We start from the raw sequence: 25,779 nt of genomic DNA, 5'->3' as shown, positions 1-25,779 counted from the left end.
CATATACCCTGGCCTACAGAACTACTGATGTCCACTTAAGTATAAAAAAGTTCAAAAAGTGATAATTTACCAGTAATCAAATTATAGATCTTTTTAATTCTATCCATTTTTCAATGTCTAATTGGCATTACTCAATCTTGCAGGGGTTGTGGCATTGGCACTCAGACGAACTTTCCTTTTTTATTTATTATTGTAAAACTGACCCAAAAGTCAATTTTTATATTTCCAATGGAATACAGTTTCTGAATTCAGATAAATAGGTACACGATTGTCCTAGCTAACATGTTCTCAAATTTGAAATTATCTTTGGAAGAATAGAATATGTGTGAGGCCTACCTGGCCCTTGTTTGGAATCTGGAACCCCTGTTGTCACCGCTTGCTGTGACTGCTGCGTGGGCCCCGAGGTTTCAGGCGTTACATCTCCGGAAGTGGCATGAACAGACTGGGGAGGCTGTGAGGGCGATTGCAGCTCTGGAGTCTGCCTGTTGCTCAGTGGCTGCTGAGATTTGAAGTAGGCACCGTGAGGATAATTATGAGGGTGGGAAAGGGAAAACTGAATAGCAAAAATCACCAAACAGCACAGAGATGCAAATCCAGAATAAGACATACAAAGAGCAGTGCAAAAACAATGTATGGCAATTGAGCACAAAACAACACACAGAAAAAAAGACAATAGGCAACTTTTAACATCCATGAACACACAGGTAGGACAAAAAGTCACCCAATAACATGCAAGCTGCTATTTTGACAGTAATAACCTGACCCTTACCTGTGGAGGTGTTGGAGTGGAGGAAGGAGGGCCGATAGGAGGTGTTGACTTCCTGCTCCTGGAGCCCCCTGCCATGATCTCCTCTGTAATGTCCCTTCCGTCCTGATTGGGGTCGCAAATACGAATCTGTGATGACAAAAGCACAAAAACAACAGAAAACAATTAAGCGCACATGTACAACCACATCTGTTGGGGTGTCCTTGTTAACCATCTTTATAATGTCGAATATCACTGTCACAGTACAATGGTACCTCTTGATACAAACTTAATTTGTTCCAGGATCGTACTCGTAGCTCGAATATATAACGAGCGAGTATTACAGATGTGAAATATTAAAAAAAAACTAATGGGTCCGTTCCAATCCTCCAAGAAGCTTTCAAGTGAATCTTAAAGAGCTATAAATCTTTCGGATCACTCAAAACCGTATTTGAATTGTAAATAAACCTGAGAAATACAGTAATAAAGAAATAAGATGAATATAACCCCTTACAGTTCCTGTAAAATTGGCCCGAAATCCAAATCCATGACATACCCAAAATAAATTGAATGATGTTCTTGAACCGTTTGGACAATATGGATGGTTTTGGCCTCTTTTGAAAGGTAACACCGTGAAGGTTTAAATTAATCACCATAAGTGATACTTACTTTGAGTAATCTGAGTTGGAACACACAGAAATAGAAGGGATGACGTTTTGTACACATTCGCAGGAACGCGATCTTATGGTGACTGAAATTGAGTAATTACGTTACCAGAAACATTGGTCACTGAAAAGTTCTGGCTTTGTTCATGCACCGTTCATGTACAACTTCAATGTTATTGCAATAACATTTTACTTTATGTTTATGGAAAGCATTGTTCATATATTAGAGGTATTACAAAGGCAAAAAAGAGCAGCAAAGTCAAAGTTCTGCTTTAAAATTCATCCTTTACAAAAGGCGCGGTTTTCTCAGTGTTTTTGGGGGGAAATTTGTATTTGCGAGAAACTTAGTAGTATATACCTATTGTTTACTAAACAATTGTAAATGCGGCACTAAATGCGGACTGTCTTGGTCACTAATAGCAGACGAGAACATAATCGTAGATTGCTGAAATCGTCACCTGTTTTACGTAGTCTGTCTTCCTGTGAGTAAATAGGCGTCACGCTGTGTTTGAAAGGTTGATTATCGCTTAAAAAAGGGGTATCGCAACCCCAATTAATACAGGGAGCAATAGGCTGAGGTTGACAGGTATGAGATCAGGAGACTGTTAATAGCTAAGAACTTACTTGTACGGACGCTTCCCTAATTACGACCATTAGACTTGCGAAAAACGGCAGATACGGACATTTTTTTTCGGGATGTCGAAAAATATCCGGACATTGCTGTAAGTTAGATTTTGTATTGCGGTCACCTTTTTCCCAGTACAGGACCGCACTGTAGTGCCTCTTGTCGCCGCTACCGGCAAAAGGTGTTGTTTGAGGTCACCCAGCATCCACCCAAAAGTGAAAAAATCCGCTTCCTCCTCCTAATTCGTATGTGAACATCTCACCACCTGCTCGTAATCCCACCGCTGCCACCAATATAGAGTGTCGTTTTGTGTGGGTAATGGATTGCTCCGCGTTCATGAAAAAATACTAAAAAACACTTTAGGTCTCTTTGTAAAGACACCAAACTCTCCAAAACTGAATTCTTACGCTATTGACATCATTCATGCGCACCTCACATTCTACGCTTACACTATCTCCAGCGCGCTAAGCACTTTGACATTTGTATTGTTTAATATCGCGTGCATCCATTCAATATGGTTGGTGTAAAGTGTAAAAAAGAGACGAGCCAGTTCTTTTGAAACGAAAGTGGAATAAAAAAGCTTGACACAGTTGGGAAAATGCTCGGAACGCTTTTTCTCCAGCCACTTTTTATCACGGAGGAGGAATTCTTGGAGCGCATCTTCCAAAATTAAGTTAGAGCATACTATGTTATGAAATGTTTATTTTTTAGCACAAAACAATACGGGTTACTTATACAAGCCTTAAACATACTTATAATAATAATAATAATAATAATAATTTCCTTGTATTGTCATTCTGTGTAACAATGTACACAGAACGAAATGTCGATTGCACCTGACCCGTTGTAGCGAGCCGATGCAGCCGCAGCCAACAGAGGGCGCCGCCGACCACTTTTTAAGTCTTAGGAATGACTCGGCTGGGGCGCGAACCACCGACCTCCCAGTCTCAAAGCGGGCGCCTTACCATCTAGGCTACTGGTCCACGTGTTCTTCCAGCGCATAAGGTCACATCACAAGGGAAACGAAAATGGAAGGCCGGTTACACTCAGTCCACGCACGGGCCGGATGTTGGCACATTACAGGCACATAAAAGGGACCCCTAAGGCCCCGTTAGATAGGAAATGCATCCATATACTCGCACTGCGACGGCCGCAGGATACTCTCGCCGAAATGCGCTCGGTGAATTTGTGACCGGGGTGGTGGCGTGCTCACCGTCTGTGGTGCGGCTCAGGGGGGTCTACCCAAACCCGGGAAACGAGGTAATGGCCGCCTAACGATATAAACCTTAAACATACGAAATAAAGCACTGAAGCAACTTACGAACGATCATTTGGAACCTAACTCGTTCATAAGTTGGGCAGTGTCTGTACACTTAAAATGAAAGTTATATATACTGGAGCCATATCCCCCTAGTGGGAGGTGGCTAGAGTCAGAAACACGTTCATATTTCTGACTCTTTCTGGGAGAATGATACAGAAGAGGGGATTCCCAGCCCCCTCACTCAACCCAACTGATGCGTTGGGAGTCATTAGGTAACCAAACCCCCCAGTTCCAACCCCTAATACCGAGCGCCAAGCAGGGAGGCTTTGGGTACCAATGTTGTAATTCTTAGGTATGACTCGGCCAAGGCTTGAACCAGCCAACTCCCAGTCCCGGAGCCGGCGCCCTACCCCCAAGGCCACCGAGCTGGTGGTAAAATTAAAGTTACTGTAACTTTAAATGAACATCAAAACATTTTACAGCCTTTTTTCTGTAGTATTTTGCATGTGAAAACTGGAACAAGTTGATGCTGGCGGTGGGCAGTGACGAGTGGTAGCTTCTGGGACTGCTAGTGAACTGGATTTCTCTACGTTAGCAAGCACATTTTTGTTGAAAAGAAACCTTGTATACCAAGATGCTCTTCTTTAGAGGTGCTCATATAAACATGTACCACTTTGATACACATTTACTGTAGATTAAGTCTTTTATATTTCTTTCCTAAGATAAAGGGGATTCAAAGAAATAAACCATCTACATACATCCCTCGCTACTTAGCGCTTCACTTTCTGCTGGTTCATTCCTTGGCAGATATAGAATAGAATTGATTTTGTCTTCACTGTCATTGACGTAATTGTATCATGCATTTTGTTCTGTTAGACAGCAGAGACAGATTAGGGAAGATTCTCTGTTTTGGGTGTGCTTGATTGTGTGTGCACTGCTGTGATAGGCTGGTGTTAAGCTGTCAGTCAAACAGAGGGCGAGCGCTGCCTTCTTAGACAAAATGGGAAGCATGGTGACCAGTAGCTTTTGGAGGAAATCGTGATCACCAGCAGATGCTTTTGGATTATGATCAGGTTCACGACGAATCAACCGGCATCTGGTAGATGGCAAGGGCGGCGCTGCTGGTCTGGCCTCCTGCTAACGGCTAGGCTAACAACTCTTGGATACCCTGTATCTTGCCAAAGCCAGGTTCATTAGCCATGAAACAAGAGACTTAAAGCAACACCTCGTGGGAAATCGCTACATTCGGGAAGGTTTTATTTTAATAATCGCGGGGATCTGTCCCCATTCGAGGACACCCGATGCTAGTGCGCAGCTAGCAGTGCTTTCTTACACTGACAATAGAAGCCCACCAATTTAATTTTACTTTTGTAAAATAACAATAAAACTAAACATTCAACTGCAATTATGTGTTGTGTGTTATTATTTGTAGATCTGCAGTTGTAATTTTGTTACAGTCATATACTCTAAATCGGTAATGATGTCATCTTGAGGCAAGTTTATCCCATTGGGGGCTTTTATGAAGCTGCGATGCTACTTAGTGGATTTTCGCAAGTAGTTCTTGTCTGCATTAATCGCGAAAACCGAGGGATTTATGCATATCAAATTAAATTAAAGTCACGTTACATGTCAGGCATCAAGAAAAAATATACTCTGATAACATTACATAGGTTACGATGTTAAAAAAGTTAAAAGATGCTGACCGAAAAGTTACTCACCGTTTTCTTCTCGCGCTTGGCTGGTGGAGGTTGCTGCGGTGTAGGCACTATGATGGGTGGCGAGGCAGAGTACACAGTCTGGCCAGGGTAATAGGGCGGACCTGCTGTAGGAACAGGGGCAGGTACAGATGGGGACACGGGTGGATGGTACCTGAGGGGATCTTCAGGGAAAATGTACTACTTTAGTAAAAATCCATCGTGACAATTGGTGTTATTTTGTATCAAGCATGCCCTTGTGTTAAATTGTTTTTTCCAAACTTACGATAAGGAGATGGGTACTCCCCTGGTCCTGGACCTTGATAAAAGGTACCAGCTCCCGGGGGCTGGACAGAATACTGCTGAGGAGGCGCCACATAAGCAGTGCTGTGACGATACTGCAGAGACCAACACAATGATTAAACAAGACAAGAACAGTCAGCTCTTGGGCCAACTTTTGATTTTTTCAAAGAAACAAAAATCCTACAGGATTGTGCTTCTCATGACTACATCCTTTTACCATTCATCATTCCCTTTAATCACAAAGAAGCACAGTGACAGTGTATTTGAGGTGCAGAGTTATCATCTTTCAAGTTCAAAGGTGAACCAACTTACAGGAAGAAAATGTTGCAAACACAGCTCGCGAATAAAAATAATTCAATAGAAATAATGCCAATATCCCAAAGAAGCGAAGCATGACCTATTTTTAACAAGTTCTGATAAAAATATGTTATATATAATTTTGCTTAACAGCATAAAGGGAAGATTATATTTTCTTCTCTTAAGTTAGCAATTCTCAGTTTTTTTAATTTAGTTAAAGTGAACTTCACTTAATAATTGTCTAACCCCACCTTACATGTCTTAATGAGATGGCCTTATTAAATTTGCCAATATCCTGTAGTTAAAAAAGCCCAATAATGAAAATAAGTCCACTGCTTTCATGAGGAAATCGACTGAACCTTATTTAGGAGGACGGGAAAGGGACATATATAATACATGGTAAGATTCAAGCACAATATCACATGAAATATAATAATCAAAAGGACAAGCAGGGCTTTACTAGGACTATAAAAAAACTTAATTCTCAGATGAACTTTAAAAAGACATTTAATCACACTTTAAACCTCCGTTACAAAATTTAATTCTATGGTCCTGCTTGTATTGAGACGAACCCTGATCACAATGCGAAATTATGCTTGGGGACAAAGCCTGTTGCTGTAACAAAAACTAGAAAGGCCAAGTGCCAAATGAATAAGCCAAATATGTTGAAAGCGGTGGAAGTACGTATATGAACGTACACTGCAATTAATCATTTTCTCGCAAAAGTATTATTTTCCAAAAGAAGGGAGGCAACACTATGAAGACAGCCAGCAACTTTCCTTAACATTCTGAATTGATTGCAACCATAGCGAGTTTAAATGTTTCTGGTAAGGGATAACAAAACAATTAACATTTTAATCTAACCACCGTAATTACCAAATAAGCTATGTTGGCTATACTAGTACTGTTCCATGAAGACAGGAGGCGAAAAAAGGTCAAAATATGCATTCACAGTTGAGTCAATGGGCCTCACCTGTGGGATGTAGTATTGTGCAGCCTGCGGTGACGGGAAAGGCATTGGCGCCATAGTCATCATGATTGCTTGATTAGCAGGGTAGACGGCTGCCGTGGGGGCCTGAGAGCCGGGCCGTATGGTAGGGGTGTTTGTGGGGATAGTGGGCCTTGCAGTCTGCATCTGAGTCCTTTGGAAAAACTGTGAGAGAGACAAATATGAAGCTATTGTTACTCAATTAATATTGAGATTTGGTTTGCAAAGTTGAACCACTCCTTTGTATGGCTTTGAGACTTTGAGAAACTCCTTTTTAAATAAGGGGGAGGAGTTAATACATCGACCAATTGTAGAGTGCTACATTAACATTTCCTGCCACATGATAATGTTTTCAAAACTTATGGGTGGTGATAATGTGCTTAGTGAAATTACTATACCAACTGCCTCACATCAAGCTTTGTCCACCATCTTTTGGATCACTGCACTCCCTCTCCGCAATGCACGTGGGCTTTGATGAGGTGGAAGAGAAAAAAATCAAGAACCTAGTTATCTGGTTCTGTGCCGAAACCCAACTGCTTCTCCCTATAGTTCCTGGAATCCGGAAATGTGGGTAAAGGATCTGCCTTCTAATTAACTCAATATCTTGCACACAAACAACCAAGCACATGCTTTTAGGCTCGGCAGAGGTTCAAAAGCTGCAAGTTGGAAGGCCTCTGCTGGATCCAGTCATCAGCACATGATTAACTCAACCTTAAAAGACCAACTTCTAAACACTATTAAATGATACAACATGAACAACTGCTTTGGCGTATTGACAGATTCTGAAATTTCCCATGAAGGGAGAAAACAAAATGTTCCCATTGTGACATCATAAAGGGGAACATGCTTTGTGAAGCGATTGATAAAGCAGTGTTGTTCTCAAAACTTGATCCAGCTGACGGTAAGGTGCCCATTTCAAACTTGCTTTATTATCAATTCATGGTATGGCCGGTGTAACAAACAAAAAAGTGATCCTTTATGTGGGGTAGATTTGTGACCTGAAGTGTTTAACTCAATATTTAACATTGTGTACCATTGCAAAAGCTCTTCAAGTGACCAATATGATGAGTTTATCATTCAACAAACTCAATTGCTCCTAAATTAACCGTACTTGCAGTAAAAAAATGCAGCATAGCAACATTTATACAACTGATTATTTGGAAGATCATATTCTGAGAAGAAAATAAATCCCTATCGAAAGAGTGTTGTGTTCTGGAATAAGCGAATGGTTCACACTTGCCTTTTTCAACTAGAAGCTGTAATGCCTCAAATCCTGCGCCTGCAAGATCAATTCTCACGCTGTTTGCGATCTACAACAACCAGATAATCCATCTTGTATAAAGCCCACCTTTTCAGGACCAGTCAGGGTAACAAACTGAACATGGCATTAACAATACTCAAACTCGTGAACGCTTCAATCAATTTCTGTTCTAGCAAAATTATCCACCATCAACAAGATGTAAAACTAAAAATCTATAACTGAGGGCCATGATGTCAAATGTTCTTCGTGTGTGGGTGATATCATTAATATCCTTTACAGTGATTATTCAAAGCAAGTTTAGTAGCCTTGCTGCATCATCCAAACAGCTAAAGGTATTGTACAGAACACCCTGTCTTTGAAGCACAAATTTCAATGGAGCAGTTGCAGAAAGAGAATGCAGAGAAGTCCCTGGTGTTAAGTGGAATATCAATCTGGCTAGTGGCAAATAAATACTTACAAATGAACAAAATAACAAAAACCTTTATGTAGAACCACGACTCATCATTTTAAGGTCCCCCCCAAAATTTTGGCCGCTCATGTTAGGTTCAATATCGTCTGTGTTTATTTTTCCCTAATTTGATTCACCTATTTGTCTTGAAATAAAGCTACTTAATGTATTTGATTAGGGTGATTTTTTTTAAAAAAATACATACTAACACTTGATCTTAACTGGCTGATTAAAACCATTATGTCTAAGCATCTTTGGATTTATGGGCATATTAAGACTTTTCTTGTTCACCAAATTTATCATGATCGGTGAAACGAGTGTCAGACAGCTCTGCATTTCCTGATACTTTCAATCATGGAGAGATAAAAAAATATCTAATCATTTGTCAGCATATAAATAAAAACAGTTTATAAACAATATACTTTGTTACTTATTTCAAAGCAGATTAAAAACTGCCTTCAGTAAAATTTGCAAGTATCTGTTGGCCATTGAGACTAATGTAGGCAAAAAAACAAAAAAAAGTATGAAATGTAGAACGTAAGACACAAAAGACTAACAAATGAGGTGAATTGATGCATTTAAAAAGTGTGTTTTAAAAGGTGATTTTCTTAATATGATATCAGTAAAATTATTTGAGTCAGTTTAGAAAGCTTCGGATTTATTGGTAATATAACACTCTAATGTATGATGCATTGGGATAGAATTTTAAGATATTTAAAAAATAATTCTTAGGGGAAATACACATTTAAGTAGGGTAAATGTGGCTTGGATTCGCTCCACTGCTGTACCTATCGAAAGAACTGGTCAATTTTCCTAAAAGCAAATGCGGTGTTCCAATAAGGAAAATCTTGAAAAGAGTGCAGGTTGGAATCATTTGAATTGGTAAATAAATGGCTATAATAGTAATCAGTATAAAATCTCTACTTGATATTGCTCTCAAGTAAAATTGTGAATGTTATCAAGTTTCTACTTTTTTACAAATATAGCATTTGGAAAATATTTAATTACAAAATGAGGAAAATCCTAGGTTGTCCTCAAATATAAAATCAATATGTCTGACCGTGGAAATGTTACAATCACATGAAAATGGCAGAAGTCGAAAAGTTAAGCGGATTTTATATGAACCCGTTAAGTTGAAATCTGGGACACTTTCAGAAAGAATAATTTAATGTAAACACCCTGTACATGCAACAGGGCCTGGTTCTTTAGATACAGTCCTACTACTCGAGTGAGAAAAATGTTATTAGAACGTGCATATGTGCCTTGTTAATGCCGCATGCTATTGGTGCAAGTCCGCAGGCTGGTTAGATGAGTCATGCAGCAAGACAAAATGGCAAATGATGACTTGGCATGAGTCTAAGTGTTTTCTCTACTACAGGCGTGGGGAACCAGCAGGCAGTGGGAACACAAAAAAATCAGCTCATCAATGTTAATCATGTCTAATAATAAACTGAAGTGTGATCCCTGCAACAAGGTTTGTTCCTAAATTTAGTTTAGCCCACTGAATATTGAATACAAAGGTTCTCCACTCCTGCTCTCTACGAATCTGAAAGATGACGCCAGGGGGCCGTCATGTCGAGGGGTTGATGGTAGAGCCCACCCTTCTCATTCTAATAATCATCATGCCATGCAGGTTTGCCGGTGCCATTGTGTTACCTGGATGGGCCTGAATCCTCCCTTGAGAGCGGGAAAAAGACAAAAAAGCCAATTGCAATGTTGAGAAGGCAAGCATGCACACTCTCACTCGTACACACAAAGTTTCCAATTTTCATGTAATGTATTTAAAAAGCTGCCAGGGTCAAATTGGTCGCCGCTATGGTGTCCAAACATAAACATTACTAAAAAAATATAATATTCTTAAACATATATGAATGCAAAGTTAATCATAATAACTTCTAAATTTCTCATGATATAAAAGATCGCAAATGCTATGATGTGCTTGATTGCATGCTGTTTTTTTGTCCTCTCACTGCTTTTGGTGAATTGATTAATTGGTTAAAATGAGTGTTTTTGCCTCTGCTTCTGTGCTTAATTTGTGCGGATAGCAAATGCCCTGGTGTTTATTTGTTTCTGTCAGTCAGCCCACAGATCTACAAAAATAAAATTGTGCAAATAAAACAGAATCCCCCAAAAATGCTCAAAAAAAATAAACGGACCCAAAAAAATAATTTGGACACAGAACTTCTTAAAAACATCCAAAAACGAAAAATTAAAATGTGTAAAAAGAAAAAAGAAAAAGCAGTGACGACTGAAATTACATCAGCTTTGAGGGACTGATGCAGCTCTTTCTGCCACTGAAAAACAATGCACTCGGCTTTGGAGCCATCAATAATCCAAATTTGGCTCCTTCTCCTGCATTGACTCACCTGCATTGACTCATTTTTTGATGTACAGTACTTTCTTTATTTTTGCCCCAGACTCCCTGAAAACAGGGGCCTCAAACTCAATTTAATTATTAATAATAATAATAATAATAATAAAATAATATATCAAATGGCTAACAGTCCTCAGATTTATAGAAAGTGAGGAAATTACTTCACCGAGAGTAGGCTGGTTAGGGTGGTCCTTATTTTTCGACTTTTAAAATTTCATGCTCTGACCCCTTGAATATGTTCCAATATATACAAAACGTAATTAGGCAAAGTTTCATCAAAATCAAAGGATATTTAGAGGTCGCTCAAGGCCTCTGAAATTTTGGTATGAAAAATAAGGATTTTTCGCACATTATATCAGACCTAGTGTACAAAGTTACGTGTAACTTTTCTTGTGTTACAATTATAAGCAATGGACTGAAATTGGATGTTCTAAAACGCCGTACACATAGGGTTAAGATTTCCGTTTTTTCTCGAAAATTGCCAAAATTTTACCATTTTGGGAAATTTCAAAGTCGTTGAGCTACCTCTAAATATTATCCAAATTGTTCAAAATTGCACACAGTGTGTTTTTATCGATATAAGAACATATGCGGGGGGTCAGAGCCCAATATTTCAAAAAAAAAAATTTCGACCCCCATTAAGGACCACCCTAAGGCTGGTGTATACATTTGGGCAAAATTACATAACATATTGTTTAGATCCTCAACTGTGACAGTTTCTTAAACATTGTAAGTTTGGTCCTTACGAAGTGCTCAAATCTTAACACCTTTTCTACTATTGTTAAAGTAATGATTGCACACTTGGGCTAAATCCTATACAGTAAACTTCATTTCAATATCAATGCGTTTCTCTTGTATGATTTTTAACTGAAAATACCGATTAAATAACCAATCATGAAACAATTTTGAACGACTGTACATACAAAATAACTTCCAAAGCTACACACCGGAACATTTTTATAAAGACTACATACATTTATTAATCTTTAAGCTTGAGGAAAAACTGAATTTCAAGATTTTAAAGTATATGTTAAGTATTGAATAATCTGTAGACTATTATGATATCGACATGCACTTGTGAAGATATTAGGAGAAAACCATAAACCTTACACACTTACTTTATTATTACATCCATTTTTTGCACCAGTACAACAGTAGTTACTTCTTCATGCAGGCATTATTCGGTTTATAATCAGACTTTAAAAAAGAGTGGCAAAGCACAACCGTTGTAATTATGGAAGTAGACATCGTTTCTGCATTTAATGCTTTACAATAAAGGAAAGATTCAGTTCAATAAATAAAAGACAAGTTTGCTTGTACATTGCTCGGGAGAGGAAGAAACCTAAACTAAAGATTCAACTGTGGCATTGGCATTGCAGTGAAAAAGAAAACAAAAATGTCAAAGATTTCAATGACTTTAAACTAAAGGATTTTTGCACAGCAAAGAGCAGTCCTTGCACACAAAATAATATAAAAAGGCGAAGAAGAAATTAAGCATGCATACAATGCATAAACCAAAGGGGTACAAGTGACAGAACCTTCTTAATCAGTTGAATTGGGAATAAAAGCATATTATGTTTTTTCTGTTTTTACTAGAACATATGAAACATAATTTAAAAGGTTTATTGACTTTATGTCAACACTCATTGAATAAGCCAAAAACCCACACACACACCTAATACCAAACTAAGGAACTAAAATTGTTGTCTTAAAAACAATAATATTTTCTCTCCACAGCTTTCTTCGGGGAGCAACATTTATGAGTTTACCCTCAACTCCAATTCTTTTTAATCCACTGTTTTCTTACCATGCACATACACTTACCTGAGAAGCAGCTTTAAACAAACACTTTTTGAATGACCAAAGATTGGTCATGTAAATCTAATAATAGCTGTGCGAGTGATGCTTCCCTTTTTAAATACCTTTTATAATTACTAGTCAATTGACAGAACCGCTCCCCAACTAATTTTTTTTATATTTCTATCCAATGCTTTAAATTGTTACTCAGTTTTTCTATTTATCCAGGAGTTAAAACAAGACCAAAATGTCTTTCTACTGTTAAAAAAAGAGGGTAATGTGACACACTATAGCAAAAATATTAGGACACTATCATCTGTTCAATCATCCTCACATTGATAGGGTAATTAATATGTGTTATGTATGTACTGAATGTCCGCATATTTTGTTATGTATGAGTCAGGACTTTTGACCGAGACTAAGGACTAAAAAACTGCCCTCACAAACAATTGCCTGCACTGATTATTATATGTTCTCTAACTTAAAAACAGCGCAGGAAATGAAATTGATCTTGGCAGAAACTCGTATAAATGTACAAAATAGCTCAATAAATATGTTTTACAATAAATACATAAATATATCAATGTAACCAACATAAAATAAATTAACAAACAAGCGCATTGAAATTTCAACGGAGCTCACGAATTGAAGTGGGCACTCATGATAGAAAATCGAATGTTATGGTAACAGCTAATCACTCAGCCTTCCACTTGAGCGGGCTTTTATGCTCTCTCTCAATCACAACACATGCTTCAGTGACCAACTAATGTTACAATAAGAGCTAATATATTAGTCTCGAAATGATAGTGCTTTCCCAAAACTACTATACTATATCTTAATCACACACATGCCTTTCTACCATGGACTTTTGAAAATATCATTACTATCAGCGGTATTGATAAGCAGGCATGTCAGGACTCAGGAGTTGGCTGACCAGACGCTTTTTACTTTATTCGAACTTTATTCTTCCTGCTTCAGTGGCTTTGCTCCTGGTCGCTTATCCAATCAGAAGGCATAGGGTGGGTGGGGTCTAACTAGAGCATAAGTGGCAAACTCACAGCCCGCGGACCATATCAGGCCCGGTTTACAATTATATCCAGCCCGCGAAATCAATTTATATAAATCTAATATAATGGCCCGGCTAGATGACAACTTTAAAACTACACAACCCATGATACAGCGCTTCAGCTGCTGCCGCAAGACTTTCCGAAAACATTCCCGCATCACTCAATCAGCTTAAGGCCGACGAGCGCTGCCACTGTTAAAACTACTAGCGAACTAATCGACTAATAAACAACACGTCTGCCATTAAAAGTGAATTAAAAGTGTCAGGAAGCAGAAACGTGACGCCCGGGGACGAGCAACTATATATCATGCTGCAAAGGACTGCTCAACGGGGACCAGCAGGGGGGCGTATCTGTTGGCGTGGATAACGAGGATGCAAAACCACAATGGCCAAATTAAAAATTTATGCTGAAAACAGCCATTCAATGTTTAGGTTTAAAAAAAATGTTAAATTGAAGTGTAATCAATAAATGTTTATCTGTTCGGCCCGCAACCCCTTAGAGAGGAACAAGAAAGAATAGGGAGGCTTGGCTGCATCTGAACCTAAATAAACCCGTTTTAAATAGATTTAATTGGCCCTTCGAATAGATAAAAATGGTTATACCGATATCCGTCAAATTTCCAAATAATAATTGGCTCGCCTGATAAACAATTGACCTCTACTCCATTCTCACTTTAAGAAATAATTTTTTTAATTTCTTATCACCATGTTAGTATTTTATAAATTTACAATTAAAGGTGTTGCGTTCAGCCCTCAGTTCGTTTGACTTTAACTAGATGTAGATGAAGAGATGTGAGGAAAATGTAGTCCGAGTTAGCATTAGATAACCAAAGATTGAGCTGATAGGGAGTAAATTTAGGACTGATATTGCTAACCTTAATTGACACAGGGAACTGGAATAAGAACAAAATTCAATCTAGTCCTGTGTCTCGATACGCAATCAAATACGGGCGAACAGCAGCACGCATAAATATCTTTGTACATCGGATTGGTGATCATACGTATTGGACAATACTCTCAGCTGTAGTATCAGTATTGCATGACCACAAAATGCACAGCTCCTTTTAGCAAGCAAATTAATTTTTTCATGGCTGCGAATCGAGTGCCTTACTCAGGGCACAATGGATGTTTCTCCATTGGAATAAAAAGCATTATTGTTCGGCCTCATTGGCTTTCCAACTCCATTTCCGTGGCGGCACAACAGAGCATAGCACCATTCAGTAAAAACCAACGTATGCATTGTGTGTGTGAGTTCAAACGATTTACAAACACTCGACATGACCTTATTCGACTAGGCAAAAAACAAAATAAATGACAGAGGATAAATAAAGCAGTTGAAGACAGTTCTGCAACTAAAACAGTCGCTGGGTGCATTATGATTAAGCACGTCCCAAAAGCAGCTCATTGGTTATTAAAATATTTTATCAATATCATGATGACAACGAAGATTTTGAGTACACGTTTAGACATGACTCCATAATAGGGAAGAATTCTTGACATATTTCAACGATCACAATTCAAATTTTGTAGTCAACTAAGTCAGGACGGTGTCATTATCACCCTTATTTTAGAAATCTATACTGCCAACGGTGGCCACTAAACCCATTGGCCACTGCGCTGTGACAGTCTAATAATTTAGAAAAACAAAACAAAACAAAAAAGAAATCAAAAGATCACTAGAATTGTGATTTGAATTGTAGAGAAAATGCAAAAATGTATTTTCCAATTTTCGACAAAATTACAAATACTTGCCTTGCAACAACACATACATGTTATTTACGTCCTGTAGGTCGTTGCAAACATCCATTAATTGTATAAAATGTGAAGAGTTGTTATTCTTTTCCCCGTAAAAAATTGTGTACAGGACTGTTTTAGAAAATTACAATAATTTTAAAATGTTTTACATTTTTTTGTACCGCAATTAAAAAACTTGCCTGTCATACATTCAGAAATCATTACAAATCAACATTAATATTGCACGTTTATTGTCATTTTGATACTGCAGTATATCCCATTTAAATTTTTTGGAATATCATGAAAGAGTATAATAAAAGGTTGAAAGAAATAATCAGCAATATGAAAATAAAAGAAGCTTGCAGTATTTCAGTTGATTCGTAATTCATCCAGATTGTATGAAATTATTGTTTTATTAATGCTATCAGTAAAATTAACTATCAAAATCATAACATTTTCTGAGACAGTCCTGTGTTCATCTCAAACAAATGCAGTAAAAAAGGAAAGCGTATTTTGTTTTCTTTGGCGGGAGAAATTTTGTAAATTAGAACCACGAAGTCAAAGCTTTTTATCGTGAAAATAGCCAAATCTTTCAAAAAAACATATAAAGGGGAAATGTGATAATTTTAGTATGTACCTGGTGGTGCGTTGGTCGTGGGACTGTCGCAAACTGATTGCAGGGAAGATGTTTGAAGTAGCGATGGAAAAGCAGGCAAAAGGAAAAGCACAACAGACACAAAGGTGAGTAGTGAGGCAAACAGTAAAGAGCAACCAAGATGAAAAAATGTATGATGCATCAACAATGCCTCAAAGAAATAACCATGGTTTAAACACCTTATTTCCACAGCGAGAGGCAGTTCTTAATAAAACAGAATTTCACCTTTGCGCATGCAGTGTTCAAGAAATTTTTACTAAAAAGTAGTCACTCCATCACACCTGTATCATTAGAATGTCTATAAATTCCAGTCTCATCACAGGTGCGCCACCTTTTAATGCTCTCGCGTGGCGGGTGCATGCCGTTGTTCCGATTAGGGTCACAGCGTCGAGTTTTCATTCGTAGATTCGACTTTTGTTTGTTGTGATGGCTTGTCTAGAGTTTGTTTAGTCTGACTGGTGCTTGTCCTACTGGATTGCGGGAAATGTTGCCCATATTATACCCCCCTTTGCCTTCAGGGGTGCGCTGCCATTCTACCACGTCCGTTGCCACTTCTTGGGCCGCTCTGAATGTTGTTCCTGGAGGACATCTGTACTGCTGCCTCTTGGGTGTCATCTGGGACTTTTGCCAGGTTTTAATGCGTTGATGTGGGCTCCTCCACAATGCTCGGGCGTTGTATTTGGTCCAGCCGAGGTTTCTCCGTAAGGTTTGTTCCAGGAATTCCTTATGACTACGTTGGTATTAGTCCTTTCGTGCTCGAAGCACTGCGTTCAATAGGGACGAAATAGAACAAAAGTTACAAATGTAACTACAGTTCTATGAGTCCTGTACGACTGGCAGAGCTAGTGTCACTTGGAATTCTGTTCATGCACAAAGATTGTGAAAGTGGCGCACCTGTGATGAGACTGGAACATATAGACATTTCTAATGAGACCGGTGTGATGGAGTGACTAATTTTTGAACTGCACATGAGTGAAGGTGAAATTCCGTGATTGAAGCACCGCCTCTGGCGGTTGTACTGGACTCATAAAACCATAGTTACATTTGTAACGTTGGTTTTATGGATTTAAGAAAACATTTTCTGAACATTTTGCACAGGATAACTGATTTTAAATCGATTTAAATGCAAGTTTAAAATCACTCATAGTGTGAAAAAAACAGTGCTACTATTTGCCTGTAACTAATGGGCTTAAATGCCACTATTAATTAGTGCCAATTTTGCCAGTGCAGGGTGTCTCCTGCCCACTGCCCAAAGTCAGCTGGGAAAGGTTCCAGCACCAGTGGTAGTTCGGAAAATCAATAAATGAATGAATTGTTCAATATTTAATAATCAGTATTGTCTTCTTGTAATTACAATTTAACTAAAATAAATCCGATGATCAAATTCACAATAACACATTTTTTGAAACCCTCAACTTTTAAAACGACCAACTAATCAAGTTATTCAATAGGCTGCTTAGCCCGAGTTCACACTAAACAGATATACAGTACCCTACTTTATCCGCGACAAAGTCGTAGGACTTCTTTAAAGAGATCTTTTCTGAAATTGGCACATAACCTAGAATCCCGTCAACCCAAATATGCACTTTGATAAGTGGTTGTCACTAATGCACTAATAAAGTAGCTATAGTAAAAATCCTAAATAAAGTATGATTATTTTGATTGACTATTCAGGCAAAATAATTAAACAAGCCAACAGAGGAACATTAAGTATGTAAGATAACCTTACATTATTAATTCATGTATAACACCCATAATTCATTATTTATGAATAAATTAAGAAAATAAGTACAATTTTGTTTAACCAATTAATGTGCCTTTAAAATTTGCCTAAAATTCGAATCCAAGATGTACCCAAAGTCAATTCAATACTGTTCTTGAACCATTCAAAGAATATGGACTCTGGCGTTTTATCGCAAACTGAGATATTCACTGCAAGTGCTACTAACAATGGGAAATGTAAGTTGGAACACACAGATATAAAATATCTTTATTCTCGCCTGATTATTTTTTTTGTAATAAATGCTTGCATATGAGTGTAGCATGAGCAGCTTGGCTGGAAAACAGTTGAGAAAATAGCTTGAAGCATTACCTGGTACGTTGTCAAATTTGATCACAATCTGAAAGATAGTATTTTACATCTTTTTCTAAGGGTATGTATTTTTTTTCTTGTACTTCAAAGTCTGATTCACCATCAGATACACCGAAGAGTTGTTTCCCTTGTGCTTTTTTGCATTTATATCTTTAAGGATGACTTTCTCCAATATTTGTCTCTGATACAGTAAAATAAAATTGTGATATTAAGATAAAATCGAATCCCTTACAGTTTATAGTCTGTATCACTGTTGTTCTAGTGGCACTCTCACCACCACGACCTGGTTTGGATTCTTGTTTCATTCAATATTTTGCAATTGTGGTCAGTAATAGCTTTTGACTGATCTAACATTGCAAAATACTCTACCCGCGTAATGTACTCTTTTTAGTCAAAAGAAAATGTGCATTATACAAGAATAAATACGGTAGGCAAGGTAACTTTACATCCAAATGAAGAGCATGATCAACGTACTAAAATGGAGCTACACACACTAGTTCATGGTGTGCTGTTAACAACCCTGAAAATTTGGAAACTGAGGAGCTCTGTCAAGTCTCCTCTCAATTTCAAACAAATGTACCCTGACGGGGATCTTATGCCACTTTTAAAGGGCACATACTGGTTAACTATTCTGGCTCTTAAAAGAAAGATTGTGTGAAAGAGAGAGTAGGAGTGGGATGTAATATTTGATTTTTTTCTTAAAGCTGGCTTATGAAAATCATTTTTTACACTTGTTTATTTGTGAGTCTACCAGTAAACAAATGCCTATTTAGTTGTGAAATGTTTGGTTTCTTATAATGTACCAATAGTAATGGTCATGGTTGAGCTGGAGATTATTCATGTTAATTTTTTACTCTCAATAATTTACCCCTATGGAATGACGGATCAACATTTATTTTTTAGATAAAGAATACTGGAGAATATGGAGAAACCTCTGCAAGCACATGCAGAATATTCAAACACTACACAGAAAAGCTACTTACGAGACTTAATGTAATTGCTTTTACAGGCATTTTTTATTTTACAACCTCATCAATGACCCAGAAAATCTGCTGGTTGTAACCACACATGACTCTTAAATACAAAGCTTGATGAACACGGGGCTTGAGGAACGCTGACTCTTACATTAGCAATGATGAGGGAGGAACATAGGTGATACTCACCGGGCGACTCTGTGGTTGTGCATTCATTGGCTGCGTCTGAGGAGAATACACAAGGGGGGCCGAGACAGCATTCTGCCCAGGATTATACGGGGACTGTCAAAAGTATAAGGAAACGAACGATTCATAAGTCAGGTGCAAAAACCGATTTAGGAATATACTTTTAATCATCCACAAGATTGTGAACAACAGTACAGCTTGCTATCAAGTAAGCTTGTAGTATTTTTATGTCACTGCAGTAAAATAAATCTATTGGGGTAGATATCGTGTATATAGCAGCACCCTGAAGGTGTAAAGTCTCATGGCGCATATTTGGTCTTGAGGGCTAAGGGGTGGACAGTTTTTCTTTTTCTCAGAGATACCATCAATACTGTTGTGCCCATTTAAGAATGTGCTGGCTGAGTGTTCTATTTTTAGTATGTTAAGACTGAAACTGCTTCCAGGGAGCACAGTGGGCAACTGAACTGCCAACACCGAAGATTCCTATGATGCTCACATAGAATTTCCAGAGAATATATGTCACAGATGTTTGTAAACTGGCCTAAAGTGTTTTTGGAATGGTGTTATCCATTTGCCCATCACATGCCAATAATCTAAATGAAACTGACACAAAATACTGATTATGTGGTTACGGTTTTTTAACTTCAAGTTGGGATAATCCCTCCATTAAAATAAATTTCTGATCATAGTATTTTCCAAACTACAAGGCATAAACCCCAAAATTGGCCAGAAAGTTTAACGCGCACCTTGTAATCTGGTGCGTCTTATACACGGACAAAATTAGAAATGCCTTGGCGTATTTATGATTAGTCGACAATATTCCTGACCACAATTGCATAATAATGGTGGCAACGAGGATCAAACCAGATGGCAATGGTAATAGTGCCATATCCTAACCACCAGGGCCCTAAGGAGATGGATGGTCATGCACGATTGTATGAGATTGTGTGCAACAAGAATAAAACCAAGATCGTTGCGGGAGGCGCACCGAATCCTATCCACTAGACCAGTGATTTTAAACCAGTGTGCCGCGGCACACTAGTGTGCCGTGAGAGATCGTCAGGGGTTCTGTGAGAAATTATCCAATGTCACTTTTTAAAATTTAATAAAACATTTTTGAATCATTTCTTGCAAATATGTTATTTTCAAGTGTCTATGCTGTAAAAACTGGGGGTATTATAAATTATATTGTAATTAAACATACTGTTCAGTGTCATTTTATAACATTTTGGGTTAGTGGCGTGCCGCAAAATTTTTCCAATGTAAAAAACATGCCCTGGCTCAAAAAAGGTTGAAAACCACAGCACTAGACCACTAGGGATACAGACAACACATGAAAAAGCATTAGGTTTTATCTAATTATCATACTTCATTTAGTCAAAAGTATTGTTGGCCTGGAAAGGGATGGGTACCACGTGGCTGTACTTGCCCAAGACACACAACAGGAAATGGTGCCCCTACAACCGCAGTGATTAAGGGACCCAGACACCAGATAAATTATGTCACAAAAGTGAGTACACTTCACATTTCTGCAGATATTTCATTATAATGTTTAATGGAACAACACTGAAAAAAACATCGTTTTGAAACAATGAAAATGAGTCTGCAAGAGTAAATAGTCAAGTCAAATAAAAAATAAATGTGAAGAGTAAATTTATCTTTCCCCTTAAAAAACTCAATATATAACAATAACTAAACCTCCAACAAACTTGGGTACACTCCAAAGGCATTACAACCCTATATGTCCAGACAAAGCACTGCTTGTCATTTTCCCTCCAAAATACCATGTCACTTGCTACTCTCACCAAGTCTCAGGTATGAATAGGGAGCAGGTGCGTTAAATTAGTAGTACACTCTGTCATACTGGTCACTGAAACTCCCAATATGGCACACCGTGGCAAGGACCTATGGGGACCCTAAAAATGAATTGTGGCACTACATAAGGCTGCCCTTGGCCACAAGATGATCCTTAGACTCCCAAGTCTAGTGGATAGGATCCGGCGCGCTCCACGCCACGATCTGAGTTTGAATCCTGTCGCATCCAATGTTATGCAATTGTGATCAGTTATTTATTCAGACTTATCAATGCGCAAATCAGCACTTGTTTATCTTTTTGCAACCCCTTCCCTTACAGTACCTTTAATTCCATGTGCCTTAAAGTCTGGTGCGTCTTTATATATATATATATATATATATATATATATATATATACACAGTGCATCCGGAAAGTATTCAGAGCGCTTCACTTTTTCCACATTTTGTTATGTTACAGCCTCATTCCAAATGGTATTAATTTAATCTCTTATCTCAAAATTCTACACAAAATACTCCATTATGACAATGTGAAAACGTTTTTCTTGTACTTTTTTTTTTAATTTATTAAAAATAGAAAACTAAGAAATCACATTTACATTAGTATTCACAGCCTTTGCTTAATACTTTGTTGATCCACCTTTGGCAGCAAATACAGCCTTAAGTCTTTTTGAATATGATCCCACAAGTTTAGCACACCTATCTTTAGGCAGTTTTGCCCATTCTTCTTTGCAATAAGTCTCAAGTTCAATCAGGTTGGATGGGAGACGTTAGTGCACAGCCATTTTCAGATCTCTCCAGAGATGTTCGATCGGATTCAAGACTGGACTATGGGTGGGCCACCCCAGGACATTCACGGAGTGGTTCTGAAGCCAATCTTTTGAGATCTTGGCTGTGTGCTTTGGGTCGTTGTCCTGCTGAAAACTGAACCTTCGCCCCAGCCTTAGGTCAAGAGCGCTCTGCAGCAGGTTTTCATCCAGGATATCTCTCTATATTGCTGCATTCATTTTTCCTTCTATCCTGACTAGTCTGCCAGTTCCTGCTGCTGAAAAACATCCCCACAGCATGATGCTGCCACCACCATGCTTCACTGTAGGGATGGTATTGGCCTGGTCATGAGCGGTGCCTGGTTTCCTCCAAACATCGCGCCTGGCATTCACAGCAAAGAGTTGAATCTTTGTCTCATCAAAACAGAGAATTTTGTTTCTCATGGTCTGAGAGTCATTCAGGTGCTTTTTGGCAAATTCCAGACGGGCTTCCATGTTCCTTTTACTAAAGAGTGGCTTTCGTCTGGCCACTCTACCATACAGGCCTGATTGGTGGATTGCTGCAGAGATGGTTGTCCTTCTGGAAGGCTCTCCTCTCTCCACAGAGGAACGCTGGAGCTCTGACAGAGTGACCATCGGGTTCTTGGTCACCTCCCTGACTAAGGCCCTTCTTCCCCGATCGCTCAGTTTAGAAGGCCGGCCAGCTCTAGGAAGAGTCCTGGTGGTTCCAAATGTCTTCCATTTACGAATAATGGAGGCCACTGTGCTCATTGGGACCTTCAAAGCAGCAGAAATTTTTCTGTATCGTTCCCCAGATTTGTGCCTCAAGACAATCCTGTCTCGCAGGTCTACAGACAGTTCTTTTGACCTCATGCTTGGTGTTTGTGCTCTGACATGCACACTCAACTGTGGGACTTTATATAGACAGGTGTGTGCCTTTCCAAATCATGTCCAATCAACTGAATTTACTGCAGGTGGACTGCAATTAAGCTGTAGAAAGATCTCAAGGATGATCAGTGGAAAAAAGATGCACCTGAGCTCAATTTTGAGCTTCATGGCAAAGGCTGTGAATACTTATGTAAATGTGATTTCTTAGTTTTCTATTTTTAATAAATTTAAAAAAAGTAAAAAAAACTTTTTCACATTGTCATAATGGAGTATTTTGTGTAGAATTTTGAGATAAGAGATTAAATTAATACAATTTGGAATTCTGTGTACATTGTTACAAAGAATGACAATACAAAGGAAATTATTATTATTATTATTATTATGAGGCTTAACATAACAAAATGTGGAAAAAGTGAAGCGCTGTGAATACTTTCCGGATGCACTGTATATATATCTAAATATACTTTTTTGGGGGCCATATAATCTGGTGCGTCTTATATTGCGGATATTATGGTAATATACACACAATAGTGAGAAGTGTAGGGCTCAAATTAATGACTGTCCATAAAATACACTAAGAAGTATGCATGAATTTTTAGGCCATCAGCTAAGTAATCCGTATTCTTTTCATGTGAGCATCCATTGTAGATTCTTAAATTTAGTTATTTTAACTGTCCTATTTCAATATTAACACTTGCACATTTAACAGTAGTGTTAAGAAAGTCAAAGTACACATTCGTAAAATGCAAACATGATTATGCAGAGGATGAAGGCAGTAAATGTCACACAAACTCAACTCACCCCTCCGCCCGTCTCCCAGCCCTTAGGATAGCGATACGTGGGAGCCGTGGGTATGGATACCTGAGAGAGCGCCGGGGAGTGGGCATGACCGGGCGGCGTGCCTGCCAAAGTCGGGTGTCCCTTTGTGATGTCAAGAGGGGTGTAAGGGGGGCCAGCATGCCTGGGGAGCTGGGGGGTGGTAAAACAGGTTGGTTAAGGTTCAATCTGCAATCCTGGTGACCAACATGGACCACAAAAATGCTGGCATTGGTGTGAGGTTTGACCCTCATCCCACCATTTTGTTCATCACGCAACTAAGGCTATGCTTGGCAGTGGCCTATTAATGAGTATGAATATTTTAATTCATAAAGGACACTTGCAATTTGAGCACATATTAGACATACCTGTTAGTTATGATTCTCACATCAGTGAAATGAAGGAGACCCTTCAATATTTGTGTTTTGGATTTCTGTTGCATTAAGAGTCCATAACTGTATTTTACGAGCACACATGCAACAAAACAAATTTTCTGTGTGGTGCAGTAAGTACTAGGTTTTGCACCTTTAGAGAAACAGTACCGAATTTAAAACTTTTAAACACTCTAACGCAATCTCCTAGCTTAAAGTCATGATTGAAACCTTAGTCAGCTTGCTCATGATGAACATGCAAGTATGTGCATTTCTAGGACGTGCTTGAATAAACTCTTTTTTTCCTCCCCATATTTTTGGTTGTTTGGGTTGGCGTGTGGTCACTATCTGAAACAGGGCTTTTATTACTTTTACCATTTTATGCTACACTAACAAATGGAGAAAACACAGGGACAAGCACACAGCTGATCTTCACACCCTCCCCCGATCCTCATACCTAATGTGTTACTCGGCCTGAACAGCTTTGCTACATGATAAAGCAGATAGACATGGTGGAAAAATGATAAGGGCTCTTTGAAGTCTGGTGGGCATATTTAATTCATACTTAATAGAGAAAATATTCTACTTTGAACTTTTAGAGGTCACCTCAAACCACGCACCCCAGCTTTAACAACTGTTGTCCCTGAAAGAGCAGAATAAAATAAATGTCAATAAACCGTGTGTTGGAAGTTTTCAAATCACATTTAGACCTTAAAAATATTTTTGGCTAAATTAATTTTGCATCGTAATTTATCATACTGACATTTTGTTTTTTACTGTTGACGTATAATGTTGAATATTCTTTGTTAAAAGGTATATCATATAATATGTTGTTGTTTTATGTGTTTTGAAGTAAAATTCCCTTAATTTGAGCATACTATGCATATTTGAAAGCCACAGTGTGAACTTACACCAGTACACACTTTTCAAAAGTCCATGCGGCGTCAATTGATTTGGAATTTACCATTAAAAGCACTATACAGAATATGTGGAGCATTGAATATAAAAGCTATGTGGTACAAGTATGTGGCCACAAGTAAATTATTGTTTTGTTGGCTTGGTTATATTAGTGAAGGGCTAGATTAATTTGTGACACACCCTTACAAAACTATCCTAATGTCAGAAATTAACAATCGGCTTTAATGACCAATGTTTAAAATGTACTTTTCCCCCCTCAAAAATGTCTTCATTTACGTCTCCATTTTCTTGCTCTGCAGCCCATATATTATGATTAGTAATCTAAGTGGATTACAATTATTTAATTGTTTAAAAAATATTACATTTTTAAAAACATTCCAAATTGATGAGATTCAAATTGCAATAACTATGATTTCTAAAACAACTCTATTAATAATTATTTTGAAGGGAATTAGGCAAACACATAAGGAATTTACATGTTTTCAACATGATAACCCTTTTGCCAGAGCCAATCATCTTTAAGGGTGCTGTCCGTAACTTGAAGGTTTTTCTACTTGCTGATGCCACCTTCTGGCTGAAATCCATCATTGCAGCCTCTGTCAAGTTGCTTGTGTGCCGCAGGCATGTATATGTCAATCATAGACGAGCCAAAATAATAGTCTTTTTTTCACGTTTGAGTTGGGATTTGGACTATTTGAAAAATTCCTTTTCATACTTTCAACATTTTCATCCATGAATAAATAAAAATGACCAGCACGCATGTATAATCACTCTCCACCAAAAGTCTTGTGATATTCCAGTTAATTTGTAACAAATCCATAATACATGACATTTGTTATTTTTATTGAACATCAGAAAATAAATCATTTTATCACAGTACTCAAATGTTTTGAAACTGTCTAATAAAGCCAGCCTAATGATGAAATTGCAGCATGCAGTGTGAAAGTGCACACTGGCTTCAGCTGGTAATGGCTGCATAGAAGAAAAGAAAAAAAGGCTTGCTTGCTGCAGCTGGCACCATTCTCACCATTCTCAACCACGG

General features: G+C 38.2%; 1 protein-coding gene and 1 long non-coding RNA gene across 9 annotated transcripts in view; one reads left to right on the top strand and one right to left on the bottom strand.

Annotated features, from left to right (window-relative positions):
* Positions 1–25,779, bottom strand: part of eif4g3a (eukaryotic translation initiation factor 4 gamma, 3a) — a 62,854-nt gene that overhangs the window by 19,725 nt on the left and 17,350 nt on the right. Inside the window, exons 3-11 of one of the 7 annotated variants that reach the window (XM_088338902.1) lie at positions 23,434–23,601; positions 19,169–19,261; positions 15,896–15,928; positions 9,944–9,964; positions 6,564–6,743; positions 5,277–5,388; positions 5,015–5,175; positions 770–895; positions 337–499 (exon numbers count right to left, since the gene is read on the bottom strand). In XM_088338902.1, the coding sequence (XP_088195028.1) occupies positions 337–499; positions 770–895; positions 5,015–5,175; positions 5,277–5,388; positions 6,564–6,743; positions 9,944–9,964; positions 15,896–15,928; positions 19,169–19,261; positions 23,434–23,601 (1,057 nt within the window). Of the gene's footprint in view, positions 1–336; positions 500–769; positions 896–5,014; positions 5,176–5,276; positions 5,389–6,563; positions 6,744–6,980; positions 7,317–7,818; positions 7,914–9,943; positions 9,965–15,895; positions 15,929–19,168; positions 19,262–23,433; positions 23,602–25,779 lie in introns of those variants that run through there. The other 6 variants (XM_088338903.1, XM_088338904.1, XM_088338905.1 and 3 more) reach the window with 6 other exon arrangements.
* Positions 6,938–18,277, top strand: LOC148364727 (uncharacterized). Of its 2 annotated transcripts, none has more exons than XR_015850779.1 (3): positions 6,938–7,145; positions 9,921–10,011; positions 16,432–18,277. It is a non-coding gene; the product is annotated as an uncharacterized LOC148364727 (long non-coding RNA). The 2 variants fall into 2 exon arrangements; XR_015850780.1 differs by having other exon boundaries at positions 6,938–7,149.

Source organism: Urocampus carinirostris, chromosome 6 (assembly GCF_059441175.1).
Source record: "Urocampus carinirostris isolate Australia breed hairy pipefish chromosome 6, RoL_Ucar_1.0, whole genome shotgun sequence".
Classification (NCBI taxonomy): domain Eukaryota; kingdom Metazoa; phylum Chordata; class Actinopteri; order Syngnathiformes; family Syngnathidae; genus Urocampus; species Urocampus carinirostris.
This window is presented reverse-complemented; position numbering and strand designations above follow the sequence as displayed.